This window comes from Balearica regulorum, chromosome 1 (genome assembly GCF_011004875.1).
Source record: "Balearica regulorum gibbericeps isolate bBalReg1 chromosome 1, bBalReg1.pri, whole genome shotgun sequence".
Lineage (NCBI taxonomy): Eukaryota > Metazoa > Chordata > Aves > Gruiformes > Gruidae > Balearica > Balearica regulorum.
In genome coordinates this window covers 137821694-137843833 of record NC_046184.1, presented here as the reverse complement: position 1 = coordinate 137843833, position 22140 = coordinate 137821694, and the positions used below count along the sequence as shown (strand labels likewise).

General features: G+C 42.4%; 1 protein-coding gene across 8 annotated transcripts in view; it reads left to right on the top strand.

Moving 5' to 3' along the window:
- The first annotated feature begins 11292 nt into the window (after nt 1–11292).
- Nucleotides 11293–22140, top strand: part of WWC3 (WWC family member 3) — a 105710-nt gene continuing 94862 nt past the window's right edge. For 7 of the 8 annotated variants that reach the window (XM_075776516.1, XM_075776508.1, XM_075776499.1 and 4 more), the window contains exon 1: nt 11425–11763. In XM_075776516.1, the coding sequence (XP_075632631.1) occupies nt 11555–11763 (209 nt within the window). In that variant the 5' untranslated portion in view covers nt 11425–11554. Of the gene's footprint in view, nt 11764–22140 lie in introns of all 8 variants that reach the window. The other variant, XM_075776456.1, reaches the window with a different exon arrangement.

The window sequence follows — 22140 nt, the reverse complement described above, 5'->3', positions numbered from 1 at the left end:
TGCAGTCATATCTTTTGTTAATAAAACCAAGTTGCAGGATCTATTCATAGAGTAGTAATAAATAATGGTGGTGTTGGGAGGGAGGATCATATGTCATTTTACTTCTAGTAAAATGATACTCCCAAAGGGTCATGATATTAGGAAAATTAGCTGCTATTAACCTAGTTCATATGCAGTCTGCCTTGTAGAAAAAAAAATTAATGCATTGGAATAACCTCTGTGGAAAGGAAAATGTCATTTATAAGTTTTTCCAGCCAAAAGCAAAATTCTACTATTTCACCCCTAAAGCATATGACTGACATATGCTTCAAGGGGCATATTTTGTACACTGCAGTCCTAAAACTTCATCATAATGTTGACAGCCATGGCAAAGAAAGAAGCCACAGTCAGGAATCTCACAATGGAAAAGAGAATGCCACCTGAAATGGCCATTGCTCATTTTCTAGGCTTACTTTTATTCTCACAGCAGAGTATAGGATATCCTAAATATGCTGACCAAAACTTTAGCAGAGCTAGTGGTTATAGAAAAGCACATGCTAATAATGTATGCCAACTGGATGGCAACAAGAAGATCCGATGAACTAACATAGCTTTCATGCACACAAGTATCACATTCCGAATAATATTTTAAATTAATGCTCTCTTTATTGCTTTTTTTTTTCCTCCTGTGTGACCTCCCTATTGTTCTGTCAGATCTGAAAATGAAATTAAATCAGTCCAATAATCTTCAGTTCAGACATTGATTAAAATGACGTCTCACCAGATTTAAGGCACATCATATATAATGTTTGGGTTTGATTCTTTTTGTTCTATTTTGTGTGTTGATACAATTCTATGAAACCTGTAATGGCCTGCAGATTTGTTTTCCCCCAGTCATGTCAGTGATTTGCAGAAGTTGTTTCTGAGATCTACAAACCAAGGAATAGTTCAGTAGGCATCTTTTTAGGACAGCCAGGCCTGTAAGCTGGGCATGGCGGTCCTCTTCCCATCGTTCGACTGGATGTCCGCAGGATACTGGCAACTGCTAAAAGGAAAAAGCTGCAGTCCCTCAACTTTCCCCCACGGAAATTTCCCTCTGGCAATCCCAGTGTCACAGCTTGTGCAGGAAACAGTCGTGGCCCTTGAACCCGCAGAGTCTCATGTCGGTGGCACTGGTCCTCCAGGAAGGTCTCTTCAGCTGCACGCTCAGCATCATTTTAAACCTTTCAACTTTGCTTTTGACAGAACTTTGCATTTTTCACTTTTGCGTCCCAAAAGCTGGAAGTGTTTAGTGAATGAGGCAAGACACTGCACAAAGGGAAAGTTTGGTGATTAAATCAGCTGCCTCCTGCCCCAGAGAACTGGCTTGCGGCCCTGCCTTTGCCACAAAATTCTTCATTCTTTGTGATGATGGGCAGCCATTTATAACAGATATTATGACAGGGTGGTATCTTCTTCAGGCAATTCAAAGTGTGTAACTTGGACATAAAAATAGAGAGCTTCCAAAGCAAGATGCCTACATTGCTGGTAGAGTCAATTGAGAGGAAAATGCATTCACTTTCCTAGAGGGGCATGGAAGAGAAGCTCTCTGCTTGGGGCTGGACCAAATCTGCAATGTTACATTGGCATGAAACAAGGAGTAAGTCAGCACAGATCTCCCCAGCATCAAGCTGTTCTGAAGGTACTGACCTTGACATAAGGATGAAATATTGGATCAAGTAATGAATAAACCCCTTGATTTTTAACTTTGTGGCAGATTGCTCTGGTTAGTGACAAAAGCTCACTGTTGGGTACTGATCTTAATTCAGTAAAGTGAGCTCAGCAGATGCTTTTCCTTAGTCCGTGTTATTGCTATACCAAGTATATGGTATATGCAATACAGTTTTTACAATACTAGGCATTACAGAAACTTGTAGATTTTCCTATAGTAAAAGTAAAATAAAGGAAAAGAGCCTTAATTTTACAAGTTTGATTTTAAAGGGCTGAGAGATCTTAGAATTAAATTTTAAAAGCCAATTACAGGTTTTTAAATGCTGGAAAAAATTCTAAGCAGACAAAAAAGATCATTTAAACTTTCCTTAACATTATATGTGATCCACTGAGAATATTAATCCAACCATATTTAAAAAATAATTTCTGGAGGTCAGTTTAAATGTAAACGTTAATGTAAACTTAACAAGAACTTGCAGATATCTGAACTTTAAAAGCTGTCAGAGCACATAGAAGTCTTCTGCCTAGGTAATTTGTCTAGGTGGTTTTGGTGGGACGATGTTCACTAAAGGATGACAGCAGACAAAAATTACAAAGGACAAGTATCAAACTAATTTTGCTTATTTTTGTTTTGTTGTTTTGAACATTAGACATTAAAGAAATTAGAAATTCTTTGTATATATACTGCATCTAGCAATGATCTGTTACACCACTATAAAATATTGACTTGATTTCTGAGGGTGTTGTTGGTTTAAAAGAACAGTATCCATCTAGCTGGGTTGGCAGTGCTGTCCAGAATAGATTTTTTAAAAACCCAACAAAATCCAACAAAAAGGAAAAAATCCCTGAACAAATATCAATGGCTGCTATATAAGAGGAACTATTCTGGTTATGAATGTAATACTCCTATAACATTAATATAATAGTACTATAGCTGTGTTTTTCTGATGTGGGCATACTGGAGAATTCCGTAAGGTATTCTGCTTTTCTGAACTGGCGTAGCCTTTGGGGGGTTCTGAGACTCAGCACTTCCATGCACATCCACCACAGGTGAAACATGCACCGAAGGCCAAAATAAACTATTGAATCATATTTTTGCCTTAATTTCAGAAAGGACAGACTAGTGGGGACTCTTATGCAACTCTGTTTTTGAATTTGTTGGTCAGTCATCATGGTGAATGAGGGGCAATGATCACGTCAGTCCAAGTTGAGTGAAATAAAGAAGAGATTTCTTCCACCATAAGGCTGGGAAAATTGCAAAAACCGCATCATGGCAAGGGTGGAGGGGGGGATATGATGCATCTGCATGGAGAAGACAGAGAATAATCACAGTTTCCTTTAGCAGAATAGATAGGAGACATCAACTGGTGATAGCATGAAGGTTCAAAACAAAAGGTAATACTTCTCAAAGTGTATAGATAAAGATCTTTGCCATATATATTGAGGATGCTAAAATAATTGGATGAATTCAATAAAGAAAATCCCTCGGGAGCTGTTGAATACAAGGATAGCAGCTCTGAGCCAGAACATCCTGAGCTGGAATTTGCTGGAGATTGGAAGACGGTTCTTGAAAAAATGTCACTATATGTCTGATTTGTTCTTACACTCCTCTAGGCAGCTGGTGGTGGCCACTGTTAGAAACAGTACTGGGCTGGAGGGACTTTGGTTTGACTTGATAGAATCATTCTCATGTTACAGAGGTTTTACAGCATGTTTCCAGTATCTGAATCACAACGCGCATTGCCAGTGTTATTCTCGTATTGCTGAACGGGAATGTATACTTACTGGAATGCATGTGAACTGGCATGTTTCTTTAGATGGGAAAAAAAAGGAGGTTGCGGGGGGTTGTTTTGTGTTGTTTCTTTCCCTGAGAGTGTGCAATACCACAGACAATACATCTTTGGAAGAAAATGAAAAATGAACTGTAATAATGTGCTTTTGTAAAACAAAATCAGGCATATTCTGCACAGCAAACATCTTGTGTTGGAATAAATATCTCTCCGGTGATGTCAATGTGAGAACAAACACTACAGTGTTGTTGAAGTAATTGGGAGTCACTGAGCGAATGTGCTGGGGAATCCTGCAGAAAGCCTATATATGGTAATTTATCTAGAAAGTTCTTTGTTTCTGTTTTTTTAAGAGCTTTATGCAGGAGAGTGAATACATTTAGTGTCTTTCAAATCGACACAAGACACACACCAGTCTTCAGGCCTTCCACCGAGCACCCTGTCCGAGCGGAACGTAGCACTGGTAGCAGGGAGGGGGGCTCCTCGCGTGGGGCGGCACAGCACGAGCGCTGGCTCTGAGGCTGGGAGGCAAAAGACCATGTCTTGTTGGGGCTGAAATGCGGTGGGCTGTGGTCACCGCGTGTATAAAAGCATGTTGGCAGGAGAGGTTTCTTTGTAAAATCTAACAGGACAAATAACTCTCCCTTACTTTAAGTATAAAGTGGAAAAAAACTCCGAAAGATAGTTTTTTTCTTCCAAGTTAAAGTTAACTAACATTTGGGAAAAAATCAAGCTAACTTCAACAAAATTTTTTTAGAGAGGTTGCCTTACAGCAAGTTGTTACAATGACATAAGTAACACAAAATTGTCATTGCAGTCACTGAAGTTAGTATAATATGGGGTAAATGCAGTACAATAAGCCTTAAATTATAATCTGACAGTTGGAATATATTCTTGTACGCTGGAATTCACAATTTTCTCTGCCCACATCTCCACAGGTTCTCCCTAGCACCCACCATCTTGTCCTCCAGCCTTTAGGTCCTCTAGGTCAGTTCCCCTCTCTCTTCCACCATCCCGTTTTATTTTGGGCACATGACAAGGCTGAGCTCAGACTGAATCTGTTTCTGAACATTACTTTTTTTTTAATAAAAATTAATAGCAGCATGAATAATGAGGCAAAAGGAATAATAATTACGTGCCAGTATTCAATCATACTGCAAATGGTTTGAACCATTAAAGCGTTCCAGGTCCTCTGTGGCCAATTGCAAAGATCTGGATGGAGGAGGAAAAAACAATTGTATTCTGCCAGGAGAAGCTGTAAAATTCCTGTGAGTGAATGTGGTCCTGACTTAATTACCACTTCCAAGAGCCTATTTATAGCTGTCTGGGAAAACACTTAAGTGAAATAGGCTTAAGTTTGCAAATAGAATAAGTGGGTGAGTATTCATGGTGAAGACAGAGATGAGAGAGGCGACTGTCAAGTAAGCACCCCCTACCCTCTCAAGCCCTGTGGTGGGATGTTAGAGCAGGATTTTTTGTATTGACTGAATTAGCTTGATGATTCATCAGATCCCTACAGAGAATTTTAAAAATCTAAAATTTTAAATGTTGTGCAATTCATGCACAGCACTTCACGATGAGCTTCAGACTTGAAAGCTGACTGGGACAGAATGTACCACAGGAAGGCACATGAAAATTTTCTTGCCGCTCTGTGAAAATTTTTTTAAAAAAACTTTTCATAATTATAAACATCCTAAATTTTTTTGATAGATAAAATGCTGAATCTGGAGATTTAAATGGTTGGCAAGCTGGGATATAGCATGAAGAATGGAATTTGTCCAGGGGAACGTGGTCAGTGGGATTTCCTGAGTATGAGCGCTTACACTGTTCTAAGCAAATACTACTGACAGCTGATAAGTAGAGTGAAACGTATTAGGAATGATAAAGAAAAATTCACGTTGCCTTTACCCCAAGCCTTTTAGAGACAAATGAGTAGGTGCCATGAAATGGAGGATTAGAAAGGGATGTGAAAGTTGGATGTAAGCAGGCCTGTGTGCTCAGAGGAATTGTTCTATATTTAAATCTATTGCCCCAGTTATTTAATATCTAACTTCTGTATATTTAATAACTTTTCTGTTTGTAGTTAACATAGTGTTATTAAGCTGTGAAGCCTAGAGGAGTATCATATCTTACTGTTTCTACGTAACTCGGTTTCTTTAAAATCTTGTGTTCAACAATTCCATCTATATACTGTGTATTAAGTCAATGTCATAAATGAAGAATTTTGGCATGCGATGGAATTTCAAATGTGCATTATAAAAGCACATGATACACATATTTCAATGGTTTATGGGCACAATTAGATGTGTATACATTTCATTGCACTATCTAAGCACTTGATTCGCATTCATTCAAAGGCTAACCACACCCTTAACACTTGAACTAAAAATACTGTGAGGCGCTATTCTCTTCATGTGCCCAGATGTACTGTCCTATTTGTCATCATCATTTGACCTCACGTGTCATCTATGCATACTATGCACTACGGCAATGCAACTCTTTATGCTATTTCCTTACCAGGAAGTCAAGCACCAAACAATAGCTTGTTATTATTTCCTTGGCTGGATACGGACTCCTGACCCAAAGACTGTAACTACAGACCTTCCATGGTCCATTTAATTGGAATTACTATGAAGAAAAGAAGCAGGGGGAAAATATCAGTGATTACAAAAAGCTTGTAGGACTACTACTGCTTTTCTCAGATGGACTTGTAGCTGCAGAATGAATGTATCTTCCCCTAATACATGCCTTATGATAAAACACCCTTGTTTATGAAATCTTTTGTTTATGCTTCATATTAGATTCAGACTACTAACTGTTTTTTCCCACTGATTTGGGATTTTCAGTCTATTTTCTATGTGGAAATACTCTGCCTCAAGGAGAGTATCTTACTGCTCAGCGTGTAGAGGGAAAGACTTCCTTCACATGTACACAGCTCCCTCCTCTGTCTCCCACCCTGAAAGCCCTCAGGGATTTTAGATTTCTGGTTTCCATCTTAGCACCCTTCACGCCTGTGGCTGAGCCAGAGAACGATCATCGACAGGCCCTCTATTCCCAGAGCCCTGCTCTTGGCTGCTGACAGCAAGCGTGGGTTGAGGGTTTGCTACTCTTCGTTCCTCTGAAGTGGGTAACTGTTGATCACACTTCCTACCACATGCCTTATCTCTCCGTGTTGCCTATTATGCCATCCCCAAATACCTATGTAATCCACAGGGATTGTCGCTCGTCCGGCTCCCCTTCCGTGCCATCTTAATTGCCACCTTCACAGAAGGGCCAGTGTCTCACCTTGTTTCACGTATTTAAACCCAAGATCCCAAAGATCCCTCCTTTGCCCAGTGACCATCTGAAAGAACTTCAGACACCGCACCAGCCTGTGGCTGCAAAAGCGGGTCAGCCAGCCCAGTTTCCACTGTGCTGGAGGATGCTTAAATCTCTGTATGGCAGCCCAAGGAGAGCCTTCCCCCTACAGATTTCTCAGCAGCAAAGCAATTCAACCAGCTAATAGGTTGTCATGTGCAGTGTGGAGATTTATTTGGTTTGGAGATATGTGTATATGTATATGCGTGCGCATCTATCTCTAATTTATCTTTACATTTCTATTTCTATTTTTACATATGTGTGTGTGTGTGTTGAACAGAAGAGACCTGGAGGGACAGAGTTAATACATCCCAGTCTCTTATGAGCCTTTTATTCTGTTGGATATCGGAAAAGTAGCACGCCCCAGCTTACAGGATGAATGGGACAGCTGGTCATCAGAGGTACAATGATGACTAAAGAACCTTCGCTTTGCCATTCCAGAAGACATCTACGATCACAGAGAAGTGACAATTTTTAGTTCGGTATGAGGGCAGAATAAAGGTCCCACACAGGTTGAGAAGATATGGGAAATTGGAAATAAATTGCAAATAAGTGCTCACAGCTAGAAGATGAAGATGGAGTTGTTATTCTACACAATGAGAGAACAGTTCTGACTGGCTGCCATTTCCCAGCAATTGTGAGAAAGAAGTGCCAAAATGAGGTTCAGATTTTTATGCAGAATTAAGGGCTTTTCCTGTGGACAGTAGTGAAGTTGGAACTTGTTAGCTACAACCTACAGTGGGAAATGTTACCTTTTCTATGGAAAATGTTGTGGTATCAATTACAGACCGGGGTATAAGAGCACGTATAACTGAGAAGATGTGTAGGTAGAATCTGTGGTTATAAACACTGAAGATGGCAAGGGAGGGTGCATGAAGAAAAGCCACTTATGTAAGTTTGAGTTAATGGGAATAGGTGTGCCTGAGGAATGAGTGAATGTGTGAGCAATGTTTGTGGGCGGAAAAAAATGGAAGGAAAGGAAAACAGGTGTGGAGTGAAGGTGTGTGAAATACATGAGAATTGAGATCTGTATTATGTATATATGGAAAAGATGTGAGTCAAGGGACTGGTGTAAATTTGCATAGATATACCTTTATATGAAATATGATACATTGCCATTTGTGCAGATTGATTAAAATATGCACCGCAAGCATTTAATTTCCTGTGGCAGACTTCAGTCTCTTCTAGGTCTCCCATGTTATTACGCCTTCCATACTGTGTTATTACCTGTCCCATACTATGCAGGATGTCTTCGTTTGGTAGAGAGGTTTCTTTCTGCAACCCAAAACGGAGAGACACTGTGTGACACCCGGTTCTCCATCCTTCTCTTTCCCTTTACCCTAATGAAGTATGACAGACATGGAAGAGGAAGGAGAAGAAAAGAGAGAGAGCAGCGAGACAGGCTCGGGAGGGTTTCATTGTAGGGTAAGGATGGCGCAGAACGCACTGCAAATTAGTGCTTCGGCATGAAAACTACAGTGACTGTTTCAGGTTCTTCTCTTTTTGCCTTTTCATGTTACTCAAAAATAATCCTTGGCTCCTGAACACTTTCTTCATTTCCTCCCAAGGAACAGGCAGAAGGATGAGGTAACATCCGAGGAAGGGTACCATTCTGGCCTGAAAAGTAATTGAGAGTTCCTGCCTGGCATCTTGGCAGAAGCATGCTGCAGACAGAGGGAGTTTCTATTCTCATGAGGCAACTGCTAGCCCTATCATTTCCTATTGGTTACTGTAGGCAGCTCTGTGCACAGTTGGCTGGATTCTTGGAATCAGGTTTTTCAAGACCTTTATTCAGGAGCATTTAAGAAGCTTCAGCTCCTAACTGAAGCTAATGATTTTTCTAAACACAGAGAGCCTCAAAGTTAAATCTGAAGTCTAGGACAATTTTAAATCTGAGTTTTTAGGACATGTTCTCATGCTTAGCCTGCATACTTTGCCAGGCAGAATGTAAGTATTTTTTTCATATTTGTTCAAGATTTAGGGAGATGTAACCTAACAGTTGCAGAACCAGCTACAGTTGACCTGTCCTTTACGTAGCAGCATATGCATCCTCAACTGCATTTATACTGAACCCATGAGATCCAGGCCACACTGGACATACAGCTCATGTTTAACATAGAACATGTGCATCATAATTCTGCCTGAGAAACCACAGCCCAGCCAAGTCCTTTTCTGGCTCTAACCAGGAGCAATTTGCCAAAGTTAAGACAAGAATTTACTTGAAGGGCTACAAGCTGAATGAAATGTTCCACATTCAATCCCGTCATTTCCCGTCTTGCCCACTGATGTGTTGAGCTCCCCACCCCTATTTGAAATCTCTTTTGCTGCCTCCATGGTCAGTCCCACACTGTTTCTGCAACCTCCATCTGTAGGTGCTTCACTGTAGCTTGACCCTCTCTTGGGACTCTGGGGACTGATGAGGAAGAACCAGCCCATGTTGGAGAGCGATGCTGCACGTATCCTCAGCAGGGTTAATTAGTCTTGGTGGATTATTATAGCAACCTGGCTCTACTGCTTCCAGGTATTATGAAATAGTCCAGTGTCTTGGCATGGCGCTGTGCTGTGCAGACATTGTGCTGAGGTAATTGCTGCAAAGACATTAAAAGCAATGAAGGGAGAATTGCGCTGTGGTGTGCAGAGGACGGGATTTGGGTTTGGTTTTTTTTTTAAAACGAAAATGCAATGTCCCAAAATGTTGTTAACAGACCTCAGCCATTTGAGAACGCCTACCTCTGCTAAATAAAAGCTCTGAAAATCTGGGAGACATACTTAAAATAATAAAAAATTGCAACCACTGAAAAACAGAGTTTGTACCATGCCTTAGCTCTGCCTTCTTTGAAATATGCCTCAAAACCATCCGTAACAGACAAGCAGCACCTTGTGCCTGGAGATACTTCTGAGCTCTTGGGACCGCATGAGACAGGCTAACACCCAGTGTTTGCTAAAGCAAAACCTCTCCTGAGATCTGAGCTGATCCACATGTGAGCTGTCGCACTTTTGAAGATCAGATCTACAACCTCACATTTGCTAAATTTTACACCTTTACCGCATTTTTAATCTACTACACCACTGGCCTCAGAGCTTCATACACTGCTTTGCTTTCATCACTAAACCCACATATTACTCTCCTACCACGTGTCACTGATGACAACGGCCCTGGGAAGAAGACTCCAGTCTACTAGTATTGAAACAACCCATGAAACACAGCTAAACCACCAAATCTGTCCTATTATCTATACGGCCTCTCTCCTACACTGCTCTGATCTTTCATAACTAATGGTTTTAAGGGGGTGGGGAATAACAGAGAGCGAGCGAGAAAGGCCTAAGAAGTCAGGAGCAAATATCCTCTAATTTCCTGCATTTATAACCACACTGCAGCAATTAATGTTCATAAAGCTGTAACTTAAAACAGTGAATGCAAGTGGAACATAATTGGAATTGCAATATAATCCCTGGCAGGGTATTGCCAATTTCAGGGGGCTGAGTTAAAGTTGTTTGAGAATATATTGACTCCTAGTTTTCAGAACCTTAGTCTGCATTGCCTTAACTCTTTATTTCCAGATTTTCAAAGGTTTAGCTGAAGTCAGAGTCCTGGAAAGGCACAGAGAACCACAGGCCAACTTTAACTCTGTTGTAACTAAGTTTTGAGGAATTTAATTCTAGTTGGTAGCTGGAACTCTGCATTGTGGTCTCCAGCAGGCTCAGGTCAAATCAGACACAGATGCTTTCTGCTCTGCAAGATGAGGTTAAGGAACCAGGTTGAGATGTCAGGCGAGTCAGATGGATGATTTTCCACCATCCGTTATCCAAGCATTGATACAGCATTATTGCTGTGACTCGTGCGGTCTTCAACACCTCTCTTCCATCACCTTTCCTGGCTCTGCGGCCAACCTCTGTCCCTTCCCCACATCCAGACTGCTCAGCACCCCCGAGGTGTTTCGGGTGGGCACCGCGGGATGCATGACCCAGCGAAGGCTGCACACGCCTTCGCGCCGGTCCCCAACGGGCCGGGGCAGAGCACAGGCCCCGGGGCGGGACAGGACGGGCCTCGGCGGGGCCGCGGTCACCTTCCCCCGGCCGGAGGGCTCCCGCCCTCTCTCCGTAGCCGACGTGTCTGGGTTTGGGCCCGGCTTCCGCGGCGCGGGGTGCGGCCGCCCGGCTGGGCCCCGCCGCTTCCCTCCTCCCCCGCAGGCCGGGCCGGGAGAAGGGGACGGGCGGGAGGACCACTTCTCCCGGCCCGGCCCGGCCCTCCGCGGCGTGGGAACAGCCGGGCGGGGCGGAGGCGGGGGCCGGGCCCTGGCGGAGGGAGGGAGGGAGGGAGGGAAGATGGCCGGGGCAGGCGCCGGGCGGGAGCGGGGGGAGGCGACGGCGGGGCGCTGCTGAGCGGCGGGGCGGGGGCGCTCGGGCCGGCGGGCCGAGCTCGGGGGCTGGGAGCTGCGGCGGCGCGGGGCAGGTCCCGGGCGGGGTTAGGAAGCGCGGCGGGGCTGGTCCCGGCACGGAGCGGGGCTGGCGCGGGGGAGGATGAGCCCGGCGCGGCGCAGCCGGAGCCGCCCGAGTCCCGCTGCCTGCGGGGCCGCTTGTTAGTGCTGGAGGAGGAGGAGGAAGAAGAGGAGGCGGCGGGCGGCCGCGGCCCGGGCGGGACAGGAGCTGCCCCGGCGGCGGGCGGGGAGCGGGTTTCGGCCGGAGCTGGGCGGCGGCGGCGGCCCGGCGGCGGAGCGGCCATGCCGTGGTTGAGCGGCGGGCGGCGGCGGCGTCAGCAGCAAGTGGCGGCGGGACAGGGCGGCGGGCCGCCGGCGGGCGGGCAGCGGGGCCGGGAGAGCTCAGAGCTACCGCTGCCCGCCGGCTGGGAGGAAGCGAGGGACTTCGACGGTCGAGTCTTTTACATCGACCATAACACCCGGCAGACCTCGTGGATCGACCCCCGAGACAGGTAAGGGGCGAGAGCCTCCAGCGGACGAGGGAGATCCCGGGGGAAGGAGGGCCCGAGCCCGGTTCACTCTGCCGGGCGCCGGCCCGGCCGCCGAGGGGGAGAGGGCGCGGAGAGGGGGACGGGGAGGCCTCGGACGGCCTCCCCGTCGCCCTCTCCGCGCCCTCTCCCCCTCGGCGGCCGGGCCGGGCCCATCGGCGACATTTTCCCTCCCCCGGCCGTGGCCGCGGGGAGGGTGTGGGCGGTGGGGCCGCCGGTGCCGCCGTCGGTGGGGCGCTCCGCCTCGCCTTGCTTCGCCCCGAGGCGGGAAGGCGGGCCGGGCTAGGGGGGCCCTGTCACACCGGCCCTCCTCGGCCGATGCGTGCGGAGACCTGAGGGGCAGAGCCCTTACCTCAGTGACCGACGAGTTTGCCGCCAGCGTTAATCATAAATGAAATTTAAAAAAAAAAAGGAATTAAGTCTCTTTTGCCCGTGGTGGGTGCTCAGACCAAGCATTGTGTCTGTGTGGGGAGATGGGGCAGACAGGAACATACTGTCTGTGTTCGTACTCCTTAAATACTGGACTAGTCCCACTGTAACTGAGTGGCTTGGCCATCCTGATTTATTAGCTGGGCTGAACTAATTGGCAATAGCAGGTTGGAGGCATGCTGAAGTAATTTGGTAGATTACCTCCTCATAAAAGATAACGCTGCGTGGAGGTAAGCAAACCGGTAAATTCCTGCAGTTAATTTGACAAATACGTGGTCTGCTACAAATTACCCGTCTGCGGCGTTGTTTCGGGATAGCGTTTTCACATCTCTCGGGCCTGGTGGTGCGTGGTAAGACTGAGTTAGACCTTTTCATTTTAATTAGGGTGAATACATACGGGCAGGTTTTATGTTTTTCAGTACAATTGCATTATAAACAATATTTAAGCTCATAGCTTAAAACTGGTGGAAGCATGGACTATCTGTAGCGGGTACTGCCTGGTGAATACAACCTCACTTGAAAGCGTTTGCCTAAAAATTTCCACGCGGAGTTAGTGAACACAAGTGTCAGTATTCTAGGTGTCTGCGAAATAAGAAGCATATGCCTCTGTGTATACTTTTCTATATTAAACAATGTTTTTATAGTAAGTGAAAGTTGGACAAGGACAGTTTGAACTTCAGCCAGAGCTACCTTGCCAGAAGTATGCCTGGAATGTTAAGCAGGCCACAGAAAGATTTAAGTACAGTCTGGTTTAAAGACTGTGGTAATTTGAGCGATTCCTGCCATCTTGCACAATGATACATAACTGTTTAAATAGCCCAAATATTTACCTGCCAGATCAAGATCTTTTCTCTCATTATTTAGACATACTTATGCATGTACATATTTTTTGCTGAGGCATTAAATATTTGTTAGTATGCTTTAGCTAGCACATTTTTCTACAACATGTATATGCGTTTTAATGTTAGCTTACTTGTAATATGCTGTTTTAAAGGTAACCGATGACATAACATGTCTGTGGCTTCTAAGCATGTCATCCTTTCCATTAAATTTCAGGAGGTGTGCAGCTTCATCTTCTGGAATATCTTGTATACAGACAACAACAAAAAAGACTTAGCCATTTACTACAGTTTTAAAATTCAGTTACCATTCAACTTAAATAGTATTGCTAAAATTATGACTTCATGTTCTGAAGAAATAATTTAAATGCCACATGGTGCTTGAAAATTTGTTTAAATATTTCACACCAATGTTTGTAACTTAGATTTTTCACATGGGGTAAAAACAGGCTGTAGAGTGGAGATTGAGATACTTACATCAAGGCAGATAGAAAAGACATGATGTTTTCATGAGCATATACCAGCAGTTTCTGCAGAATTCAAGTAGCAGGAGCTAGTTTTATGATTGCAGAGTTAATCTGTGGTTGAGAATAGACTACTGTTGTTACTTTAGCGAGATGCCCTTCGTTCTACTGCACAGCGGAAAGTGACCACTCTTTTTGGTTTTCGTTGCAGTTATTCAGATTCCCGTGGGCAGCAGCAAAGTAGGAGAGGATCAGGTTAGTTGTGTTCTGCCGAAGTTTGGGAAAGAAAGGTCAAAGCAGCAAGGAAATGGTACTGAAGCTGTTATTTTTGCTAAAAGAAGTTGAAAAGTGGAGGGCAGAATAACCTACTTCTAACATACTTACCTCAGCATGTTGAGTTTGGTGTAGAGTGACAGAGATCAGCCCCCTGTTTCTGTGTTCGAGTGGCTTCATTCCTATCCAAGAGGAATTGAACAAAACTATGGGACCTCAGGCCATGCAGCACTTGATCAGGGCTCTGAGAATCAGTACCTCCAAGCTTTCCTATGGGCAGCAGGCTCATAAGCATCCCCACAGGCTCCTCTTTCCCTGTAGCTGGCACTTAGTAGTTTGTTTTTCTTTTCATTTTCCTTGAGATTTCTCAGCCTTTTGTATAGTTTGGTTAGTGAATTTAATTTGAACCAGTTATTTGATTTTTTTTTTTTAAAAAAATCTCCTACTTCCCAATATTTTCCCCATTGAAGCCAAGAAGAGAAGGAAATACTAATTGGAGAAGTTGAGGAAGGAGAAATGTCCTTGATAAAGGATTTTGGAGTTTGGGAAAGAGAAGGTGATGAGGGTAAGGGAGGTAAGTCAAAATAATACAGAGTGAGAGGGGATAAAGAACTCAGAAGTGGATACCTTACGGTTTTCTATGGTAAGAAAAAGTGGAATAAATCAAGAAAAAAGGAGGAGAATAGTGGAAGGGTGATAAAATTAGTACATTTTAGAAGCATTTTATCTTTGATATCAAATCAGTGGTTAGGTTGGGGAAGACACCATGTTGATCTGTATGGATTGTGTGTAATTAATAGATTACGGATAGTTGTCTAGCAGATTCTGTAGATCTCAGAATGGAGTCATTCAGTGCGTGCTTTCATCTCGCAGTAGTAGTTGTCTTTTATTTTAATAGATTGTAAGTTCTTCAAGGCAGCAAACTGCCTTTTTATCTTGTGTTTGCACAGTACTTGTCATACTGAGATTCTGGTCAATAACCGGGGATTGTAAATGATCTTATAAAAGACTGACTATGTTTGTGGTTGATACTGATGATCCTCCTGGCACCAGGGATCTTATTACTGTTGCTGTTTGTTACAGGACTGTGGTTTTAAGTGATTAGAGCTTAGCCAAAACTTGGAGTTTGGCAAAAGTTTTCCAAAATGGTGAGTCTTGTTAGATTTGTTGTATGTGGAAACTTCAGCTAAAATACAGTGTTGTCCTCTAGCGTTGTTCCAAAAAAAACAAGTAGTGTTTCCTTCAGCTTCTTAATGTGAGTTGTCTTGTTTGTTTGAATATTTAAATCATCTTGTTATGGAGCGAGCATTTTAAACTTGGAAGGTGTAGCAGTATTTTTGCATGGAGAAGTGACCCATTTGGGCCAGTTTGGGAGGGGAGGCATTGAAAAATCAGTATGGGCCTGGTAAAGACTTAAATTTTAGCAGCTGCGTTTGCAGAAGCTTCTTGCAAGCTGGACTGCTGGTACATTAATCGAAATCAGGGAGTTTTTCTGTCCTGTGTCCTCATGAGCATCTTAATTCTGAGACCTAAAAGCTGCTTAATTTGGGCACAGGAGAAAAACTCTGGCATTGTAGAGGAGGTGGGTTGGGACAAGGAGTATGGGAACGAGTGGGGTTGGCTTTGGAATTTGACCGGGGGGGGGGGGGGGGGGGGAATTTCAGTAGGTTGTGGAAAGCACAGCAATCAGGAGTTGGGGGTAGGGAGAAGGAGCATGGCACCTGAAGCCTGGGAAGAGAAAAGTAGGGGAACTGGACTGAAAACCAGTAAGGCAGGGAAAAACAGGTAAGAAGAAACCGGTTTGGTGAAGGTTCAGGGTGTGAGGGTGTTAGCTCTCTTCTTGACTGTGCAGGGAACCCTGGTGGGGAAAGAAGCAGCACTGAATTTAGATGAGGAATCTTCAGAGTCAGAAAAATATGCATGCAAGGCAGCATGCAAAGTCTAGATGAAGAGGGGAAGATAGTTGGAAGGTGAAATATAAGAACTATGTGTGAAATGTGAGGACGTGTCAGGGAGAATAAGATGTGCTGGACAAGGAGACTGATGAAGAGTCAGAATTGCAGAGATTGGAAATAAGCAGGAAAGGCTAATGTGCTTGAACTAGGGAGTCAGCTTGAGAAAGTCACGAGGCAGGTATCCATGTTGTTATGGGTGCAGAGTAGAAATGCTCAAGTGAGTAATGGGCAGAAAAGTCCAGAAGTGCTGGCTGTTTTTTGCTGAACTATTTCAAGACTTCTCATAATTTACTTGCTTATAGCAAATGTCTGTATTACCCAGTTTTCCTCTTCTCTCTGTGGGGTAGGACAAAGACAGTCCATTACTACTGTTGATTCCTCTATTATGGCAAGTGGCAAAGCGAGGCGTTCAAACCCATGTGCTGTTGTGATGCCGCACGATGTTGATTTCTCTTTCCCCAGTTTGGTTTTTTAAAGGAATAGGAGATTGCAAGTAAGAAGCTTAAATCAAGAGAATATTCATGTCAAATATTCAAAGCTAGGAAATTGCAGACTTAAGTTGCTTAACTACTTCTCATTTAGTATTAAGAGAGCATTTTTAGTGACAAACTACTACTTTATATATTTTCTTACCTTATTTGATATGTGTAGAGGAGCAACTCTGAGGCCAGATCAGAGGGCTGTGGAGTGACGTAGATGAGAATCCCTTCTAAAGTTTTTTGCTGAAATTGGAAGATGTGCCTCTCACTAGTGAGGCAAAGGATCGTTTGGCATATCGGTGTGTGATACGGTTAGAAAGTCAGTGACCTCTTTGTCAAGACAAGAGAATATCTCGTAGAGTATTGGAATGTATCTGTCCAGTTGACATTCCTCAGCAACCCAAAGACTATCAGAAGAAGCATTTAAATAAAGATTTTTCACAATTAGCATTTTTCTGGGCCTGGCTTAAACTGCTGCACTGAGAGTCACAGTGTCATTCAGTATTAGAATTCAAATACTTCTATTCCAAAGCATCAGAAAGATGAAGGCAACAGAATAGTTAGTACCACTGCCATTTTTTGAAAGTTTGCTTCAAGTTTGTATGTGTTTTCAGACTTTTCATGTCTACTTTTTTGTTGTGTTTTGATTATCAACTGTGTAACTCACAATTTTGTTTTGAACTAAGGCTGTTTGTGGAATGGGAAGGAAAAAAAGTGACTGTTGATCATTATTTTAATATTCCCTCTGGAAACATTACGATGACTGGACAGATTTAAATCACATGCTTTATTTGACTGTGATGCAGACTGTTAATGTAAAACATAAAATGTAACCTATAGGGTACAGAAAAGTATTTTTGGAAGTGATGCTTTGAAAATGTTTAAAGGGGAGCAGAACTGCTGAAATACTAATTTGGTTGTGATTTTATAAATTGGCTGTCTAGGCTGTTGGTGCCAACCTCACAAGAGCAGGAGATGATCGTAAAGGAAAAAAAAGTAAAAATTGAATGAGTATGGATCTGGAAAATATGCTCTCCCGTGAGAGTGAAAGAAGCTGAATTTCTTCAGTTGAAGAGGTGTTTAAGAAGTGGTTTGAGTACTGTTCATAAAAAGAGATGATACCATAATCTTCAGAGTTCTTTTGTTTAGTAGATTCATAATAATATCTGATAGTCAGAAGTTGAAACCAGAATATGATATATTTTTAACAGTAAGAGATATTAAATGTTGGAGTAGTTTTCCCACTCCTTTAGCTCTCTAGATGAAATTATCCAATTCAATTTTTTTGATTGATTTAAGTCAGCTATTGCTTGAAGTCCTGTTGTCTATGACCATCTATTTTTACTGCCTCCATTGCATGATATATCATTTGACCTACATATATATAGCTGAATATATCTCGTAAGGATTGGCAGAGCAGCCATCCTTTCATTAGAAAGTGGAGAGCTTCTCAATCTGGTTGTTAAGAGTAACACAGCAAAGAATAAATTTATCCCTGTCACTTGAGGCATCTGGGTCACTGCAGTTGCATCATTTGATTACCTCAAGTTAGCAGTAAATACAGTGGACTTGATAGAATTTATATTAAAAACATTTCATATAAAGTAATACTTGAGATCCAGATGTTTTGAATTTTCTGTGCAAATGTCAAGCCTGGATGCAGCCACAGCATGGATGGGAAAGCTACGCAGCTGTGCGACTGCTCTCCTGGCATGTAATGGGGAATACATGCTGCAGCACATGGTGTTAAGAAAGGGCTGCAGTGCCCGAAGCCTCCCTGGGCAATATTTGTACTTTGGTTCTTGTTCAGAATAATTTGGCAATGTTTTTAAAGGCATTTGTTTTGAAAGTTATACATGCACACACATGCGCGCCATGATAAATATATTTCCCTGCCTTTCAGGGGGGAGATACATTAATATTTTTTTTTTTTTTTCATCGTGGCCAATAGGTCTTCAAACAGGCAGATATTTAACTATATAGTGAGCAAATTCCATGAAAATGTTTATGATTAAAAATGAATGTAGGCGCAAGCATCCTAGAATTGTTAGTTGGTATTAGATATGTTTTTCAAGCTGTCTTTGATAGATTCTGATAACAAGTAAATGTTAATCAGCTGATTCATGGTAAGTAATTTTAAATTACTGCTTTTTTTCCCCCTTAGCTCTCTGATTTTGATGTTTTAAAGTAGCTTTTAATTTCTTGTCAGATTTATGTTGCTTGGGAAAATGCCTGTATGAAGTGAGCATTCAGGTTTTCTTGTAATTCAGTGTTGTTAAAAATGAGTGCTATATCTCCAGTCATTGAGGATTATAAGTGTTTTTAGTAGTTTTTCAGTGTCTCAGAAAGTAGAGGTGGGAGGCATCCACCGTTTCTTTCTAAAGGTGGAAGGGTTTCCTTGTAGTACAATAGAAGTGAATTATGGTTTATTTAAGTGGTTTTTACTGGTTAAAATGCTTTGAAAATCTAGCTTAGGTAGCATAAAACTGCAAGACCTAATGCTTGTGTGCTAAAGCATCAAAACAACTATTGAGCCACAGTACCCTCATTAACAAAAAACGTTGTTAAACTTCACCTTTGTTAAAGGTGAAGGGTTTTTTTGTGTGTGCGTGTAGTTTTTACCTCTAAATGGAAGTATTTTCAGTAATTATAAGGAATGCAGACACCTGCCTTATTGTATTTGTGTGCATGCTAGAAAGGACTAAATTAGCACTTGTGACTTCAGTGTGTTGCAGCAATGCAATGGCAGATGTTAGGAGGGCTTTTCTTGAAGGATTCTGTGAGATGGTATTGACTGCCTCACATACGAGTTGGATCTTAGAAATTGAGAAACTGTGATCTGTTGGATGTTATCAGTGCTCGAAACTGTTGGAGAAGGTACTTTCCTATTTCTTGTATGTATAAACCAACATATATCTGAGTCAGTATAGGCATAATGGTTGTATTTATTGTCATTAAACAGCACCAATCATGTTAAAAGGAAATTGAGTATTTGCATTAACGTATCTTCTGAAAAAGGGGTGTGAGGGGGAAGTGTCTGCTTTTCAGGTTCTATAATCTGCACATGTGAGAATGCAAGATTTGAAATGTCACAAGCCTAGGGCTGGGTTTTAAGTTCTATTATCTGGAGAAAAAAATTCCTATTTAGGCTTGGATTCTAGTGATAAGTTTAGTTTGAGAGATAACAACTTAGTGTTTTTAGTGAATGTAAATATAGTGACAGCACTGTGCAAACATAAGAACAAATGACTTGTAGGCAATAAAAAAAATTAGAAACTTATCTATAGCAAAGTCCTGTTAACAGGCTTTGCAGAGGTGCCTGTTAAATGTACTGTTGGTTTATAATTTTGTGTTGTTTACCAGAAGGTAGAGCTTTGTAAAGTTGTATGTAAGGCCAAACAGAAGTATTTAGTTGATATTTTGGTGAAACAAAGTAAAACTAATACTTTTTCTGCCTACAGTTAAAAATAGAACTTCCTGAATATCTTATCTGCTGCAGATGTGACGGTTCACATTCACCAGCAAAGCCAGCCAGTATCGCAGCTTTTAAGTAATCTTCAACTTGTTTCTGGTTGAAAGAAGCTAGCTAAAGAAAACGTGCTTTAGGTACTTTTCCTACCTCTCTGCCTGCCCTGGCAGAGCAGTGTGCGCGCTTAGCAAGGTTTCGCAATACAACACCCTTGAGCTACTGGTTAGCTGCTGCCAAAGCAGCAGTGTCCTTCCCACCAGGCACATGGTCTCGCCCCTCTTTTGCACTGGTACTGGTGCTTATCCGACCTTAACGGTAAGACAAATTAGCAAAAAAACCCCCCTATGCAATATTTCATATGTCTCTCTTTAAGGAGGGTAGTTTTCAGCCAGTTTAGTTCCCTAAGCTGACTTAACCTTCAGGGCAGATAGGTATTTAAGTGGCTTATGTCAATTAAGTTTAATTCAATAAGGAATTGGCTTAGGCAAAAGTGATGAGTCAGTTTAAAATCTTCTTTGAGTAAATCCTCTTTCTGAATGGCAGTCCTGACTACTGATTTTTAAAATAACCCCCATAGTAAAACAAAACCTCTCTAAACAAGCTTCAAGTTGTGTTTAAAAAGGAAGGATTCACTTTTCAGACATAAGATGAATGTGTAAAAGCCGATGGAAGTCACTTAAATAGGTGTAAGAGTTTTTCAGTTGAGTAGCAGCATTCAAGTGGCTATTAAGAAGTGAGAGGGCTACAAGCAGCAGAACCGATTTGGGGACTGAGGTTAGGGTATCAACAACAGCTTGGAAACACTCATGAAAGGTTTGGCGAAGTCAGTGGTGAGCGTTGCCGTTGCTGGCAGGGAGCAAAGCTGATGCATGAGAGAACTGGATCCAGGACCAGATGGGTGTCTGGGGAGGGCATCAGCAATGCGGTACCTTGGAGGTGTGTGTGAGAGGGAACTGGATATAAGATCAGCTAGATGTGGGGAGGGTCTTGAGAGTGGAGCACCTCCAAGGAGGATCTTGGTTTGGTGCAGCAGTGTAGGGTGTAACTGGGGAAGGGTGGAGCGTGAAAAGGCATGTCGAGGTAATACAAAAAACACAGAGCAGCTATTTGGGGGGAGGGGCTTGGAAGGTGGCTTTTTCACCAGTCTTTGGAGCTATAATTCATCAAAAGATTGTGATGGTGTAACTGGAGAATTTTTTTAGGGGACCTGAATGGTTCAAGGTTGAAGTTGCCAGATCGTAGAGGGGCAGGTTGTAATATTTGAATTAGATGAACAAAATTTTTGTGTCTCTGCTTATGGAGAGGAACAGGGACTCTGATGTTACGGTTTTTTGCCTTGCTGCCAATCCCAAGCCTATTTCATGGAGATAAATCCCTCAGTTCTTACTTAGCCATTAATGGCAAGGGAGTGGGGATGTAGGCTTTGTTCTACCATACTACAAGGGTCTTGATCATTTCTTCATTCTGTTCCAGACAGGAAAATTAATTTGGACTTGGTACAATTAGGGTGTGCTAAAAGCATGGCAAGACATGATCTGTCACTTTTAATGGCCCATTGAATCATTTGAGTCAGCCATTTAATACAGCTAGCCTCTTAGCAAGGCTTGCTCTAGATATCTATTGCATGATCAAATAAGCTGGAGCATTTCTCAGTTTGTTTCTCTGCCCTTTTGTGGGTGTCTGCTGGAGTAGGAAAGGCTCATGCATCCAGTGATGAGGTTGGTGGTCTCCCCGTGGTTTGCAGGATGGAGGTGATTCTGTGCTGTACTGTTCGCTGTCTTGGCTGAAGGAGCTGATTGCTGTCAAGGGCTGAATTAGTGACTATCAAAACCTGAAGTGACTAGTTTTTTGATTTTTGTTTTCAAAGACTTTTCTATTTCAGTATATTTAATTGGCAATGGGACAAAAGTAAAGTACAGTGATATCAATACCCTTGAACCAGCAACGGAGGATCAAAGGCTATCTTTCATAGCTTTCTGAAAGAGTTATTTTCAAGATAAAATATCTATGGAGAATCTTGTTGAAACTATTTTGATTTATATTGTACTTAGGCTGAAGCTCTTTTCACACACACAGTGATTAAAATTCTTTATGGCAAAATGCAAAGTTTGGTATCAAAGCTGAAAATGTGCAATATTTCAAATTTGATTTATTTAATCTTGGATTACAGTTTAAACAGCTAAAATAAGACTTAAAAAACCTTAATACACAATGAATTCTTAGAAAGAGTGGCTTATCCGTGTTTGGGAAGGCAACTGAAGTACTGCATAATTATCTAATTCTATAGCATAAACAAATTTTGACACACTTCTCAAAGGAGGATACAATCCAAAGTTACTTGACTTGAACAGCAATTCACACATGCTTAAAAGCAAATTTCAGAATAAAAAGTAAACTACCATTGTGGGGTTTTTTTGTGGGTTTTGGTGGGTT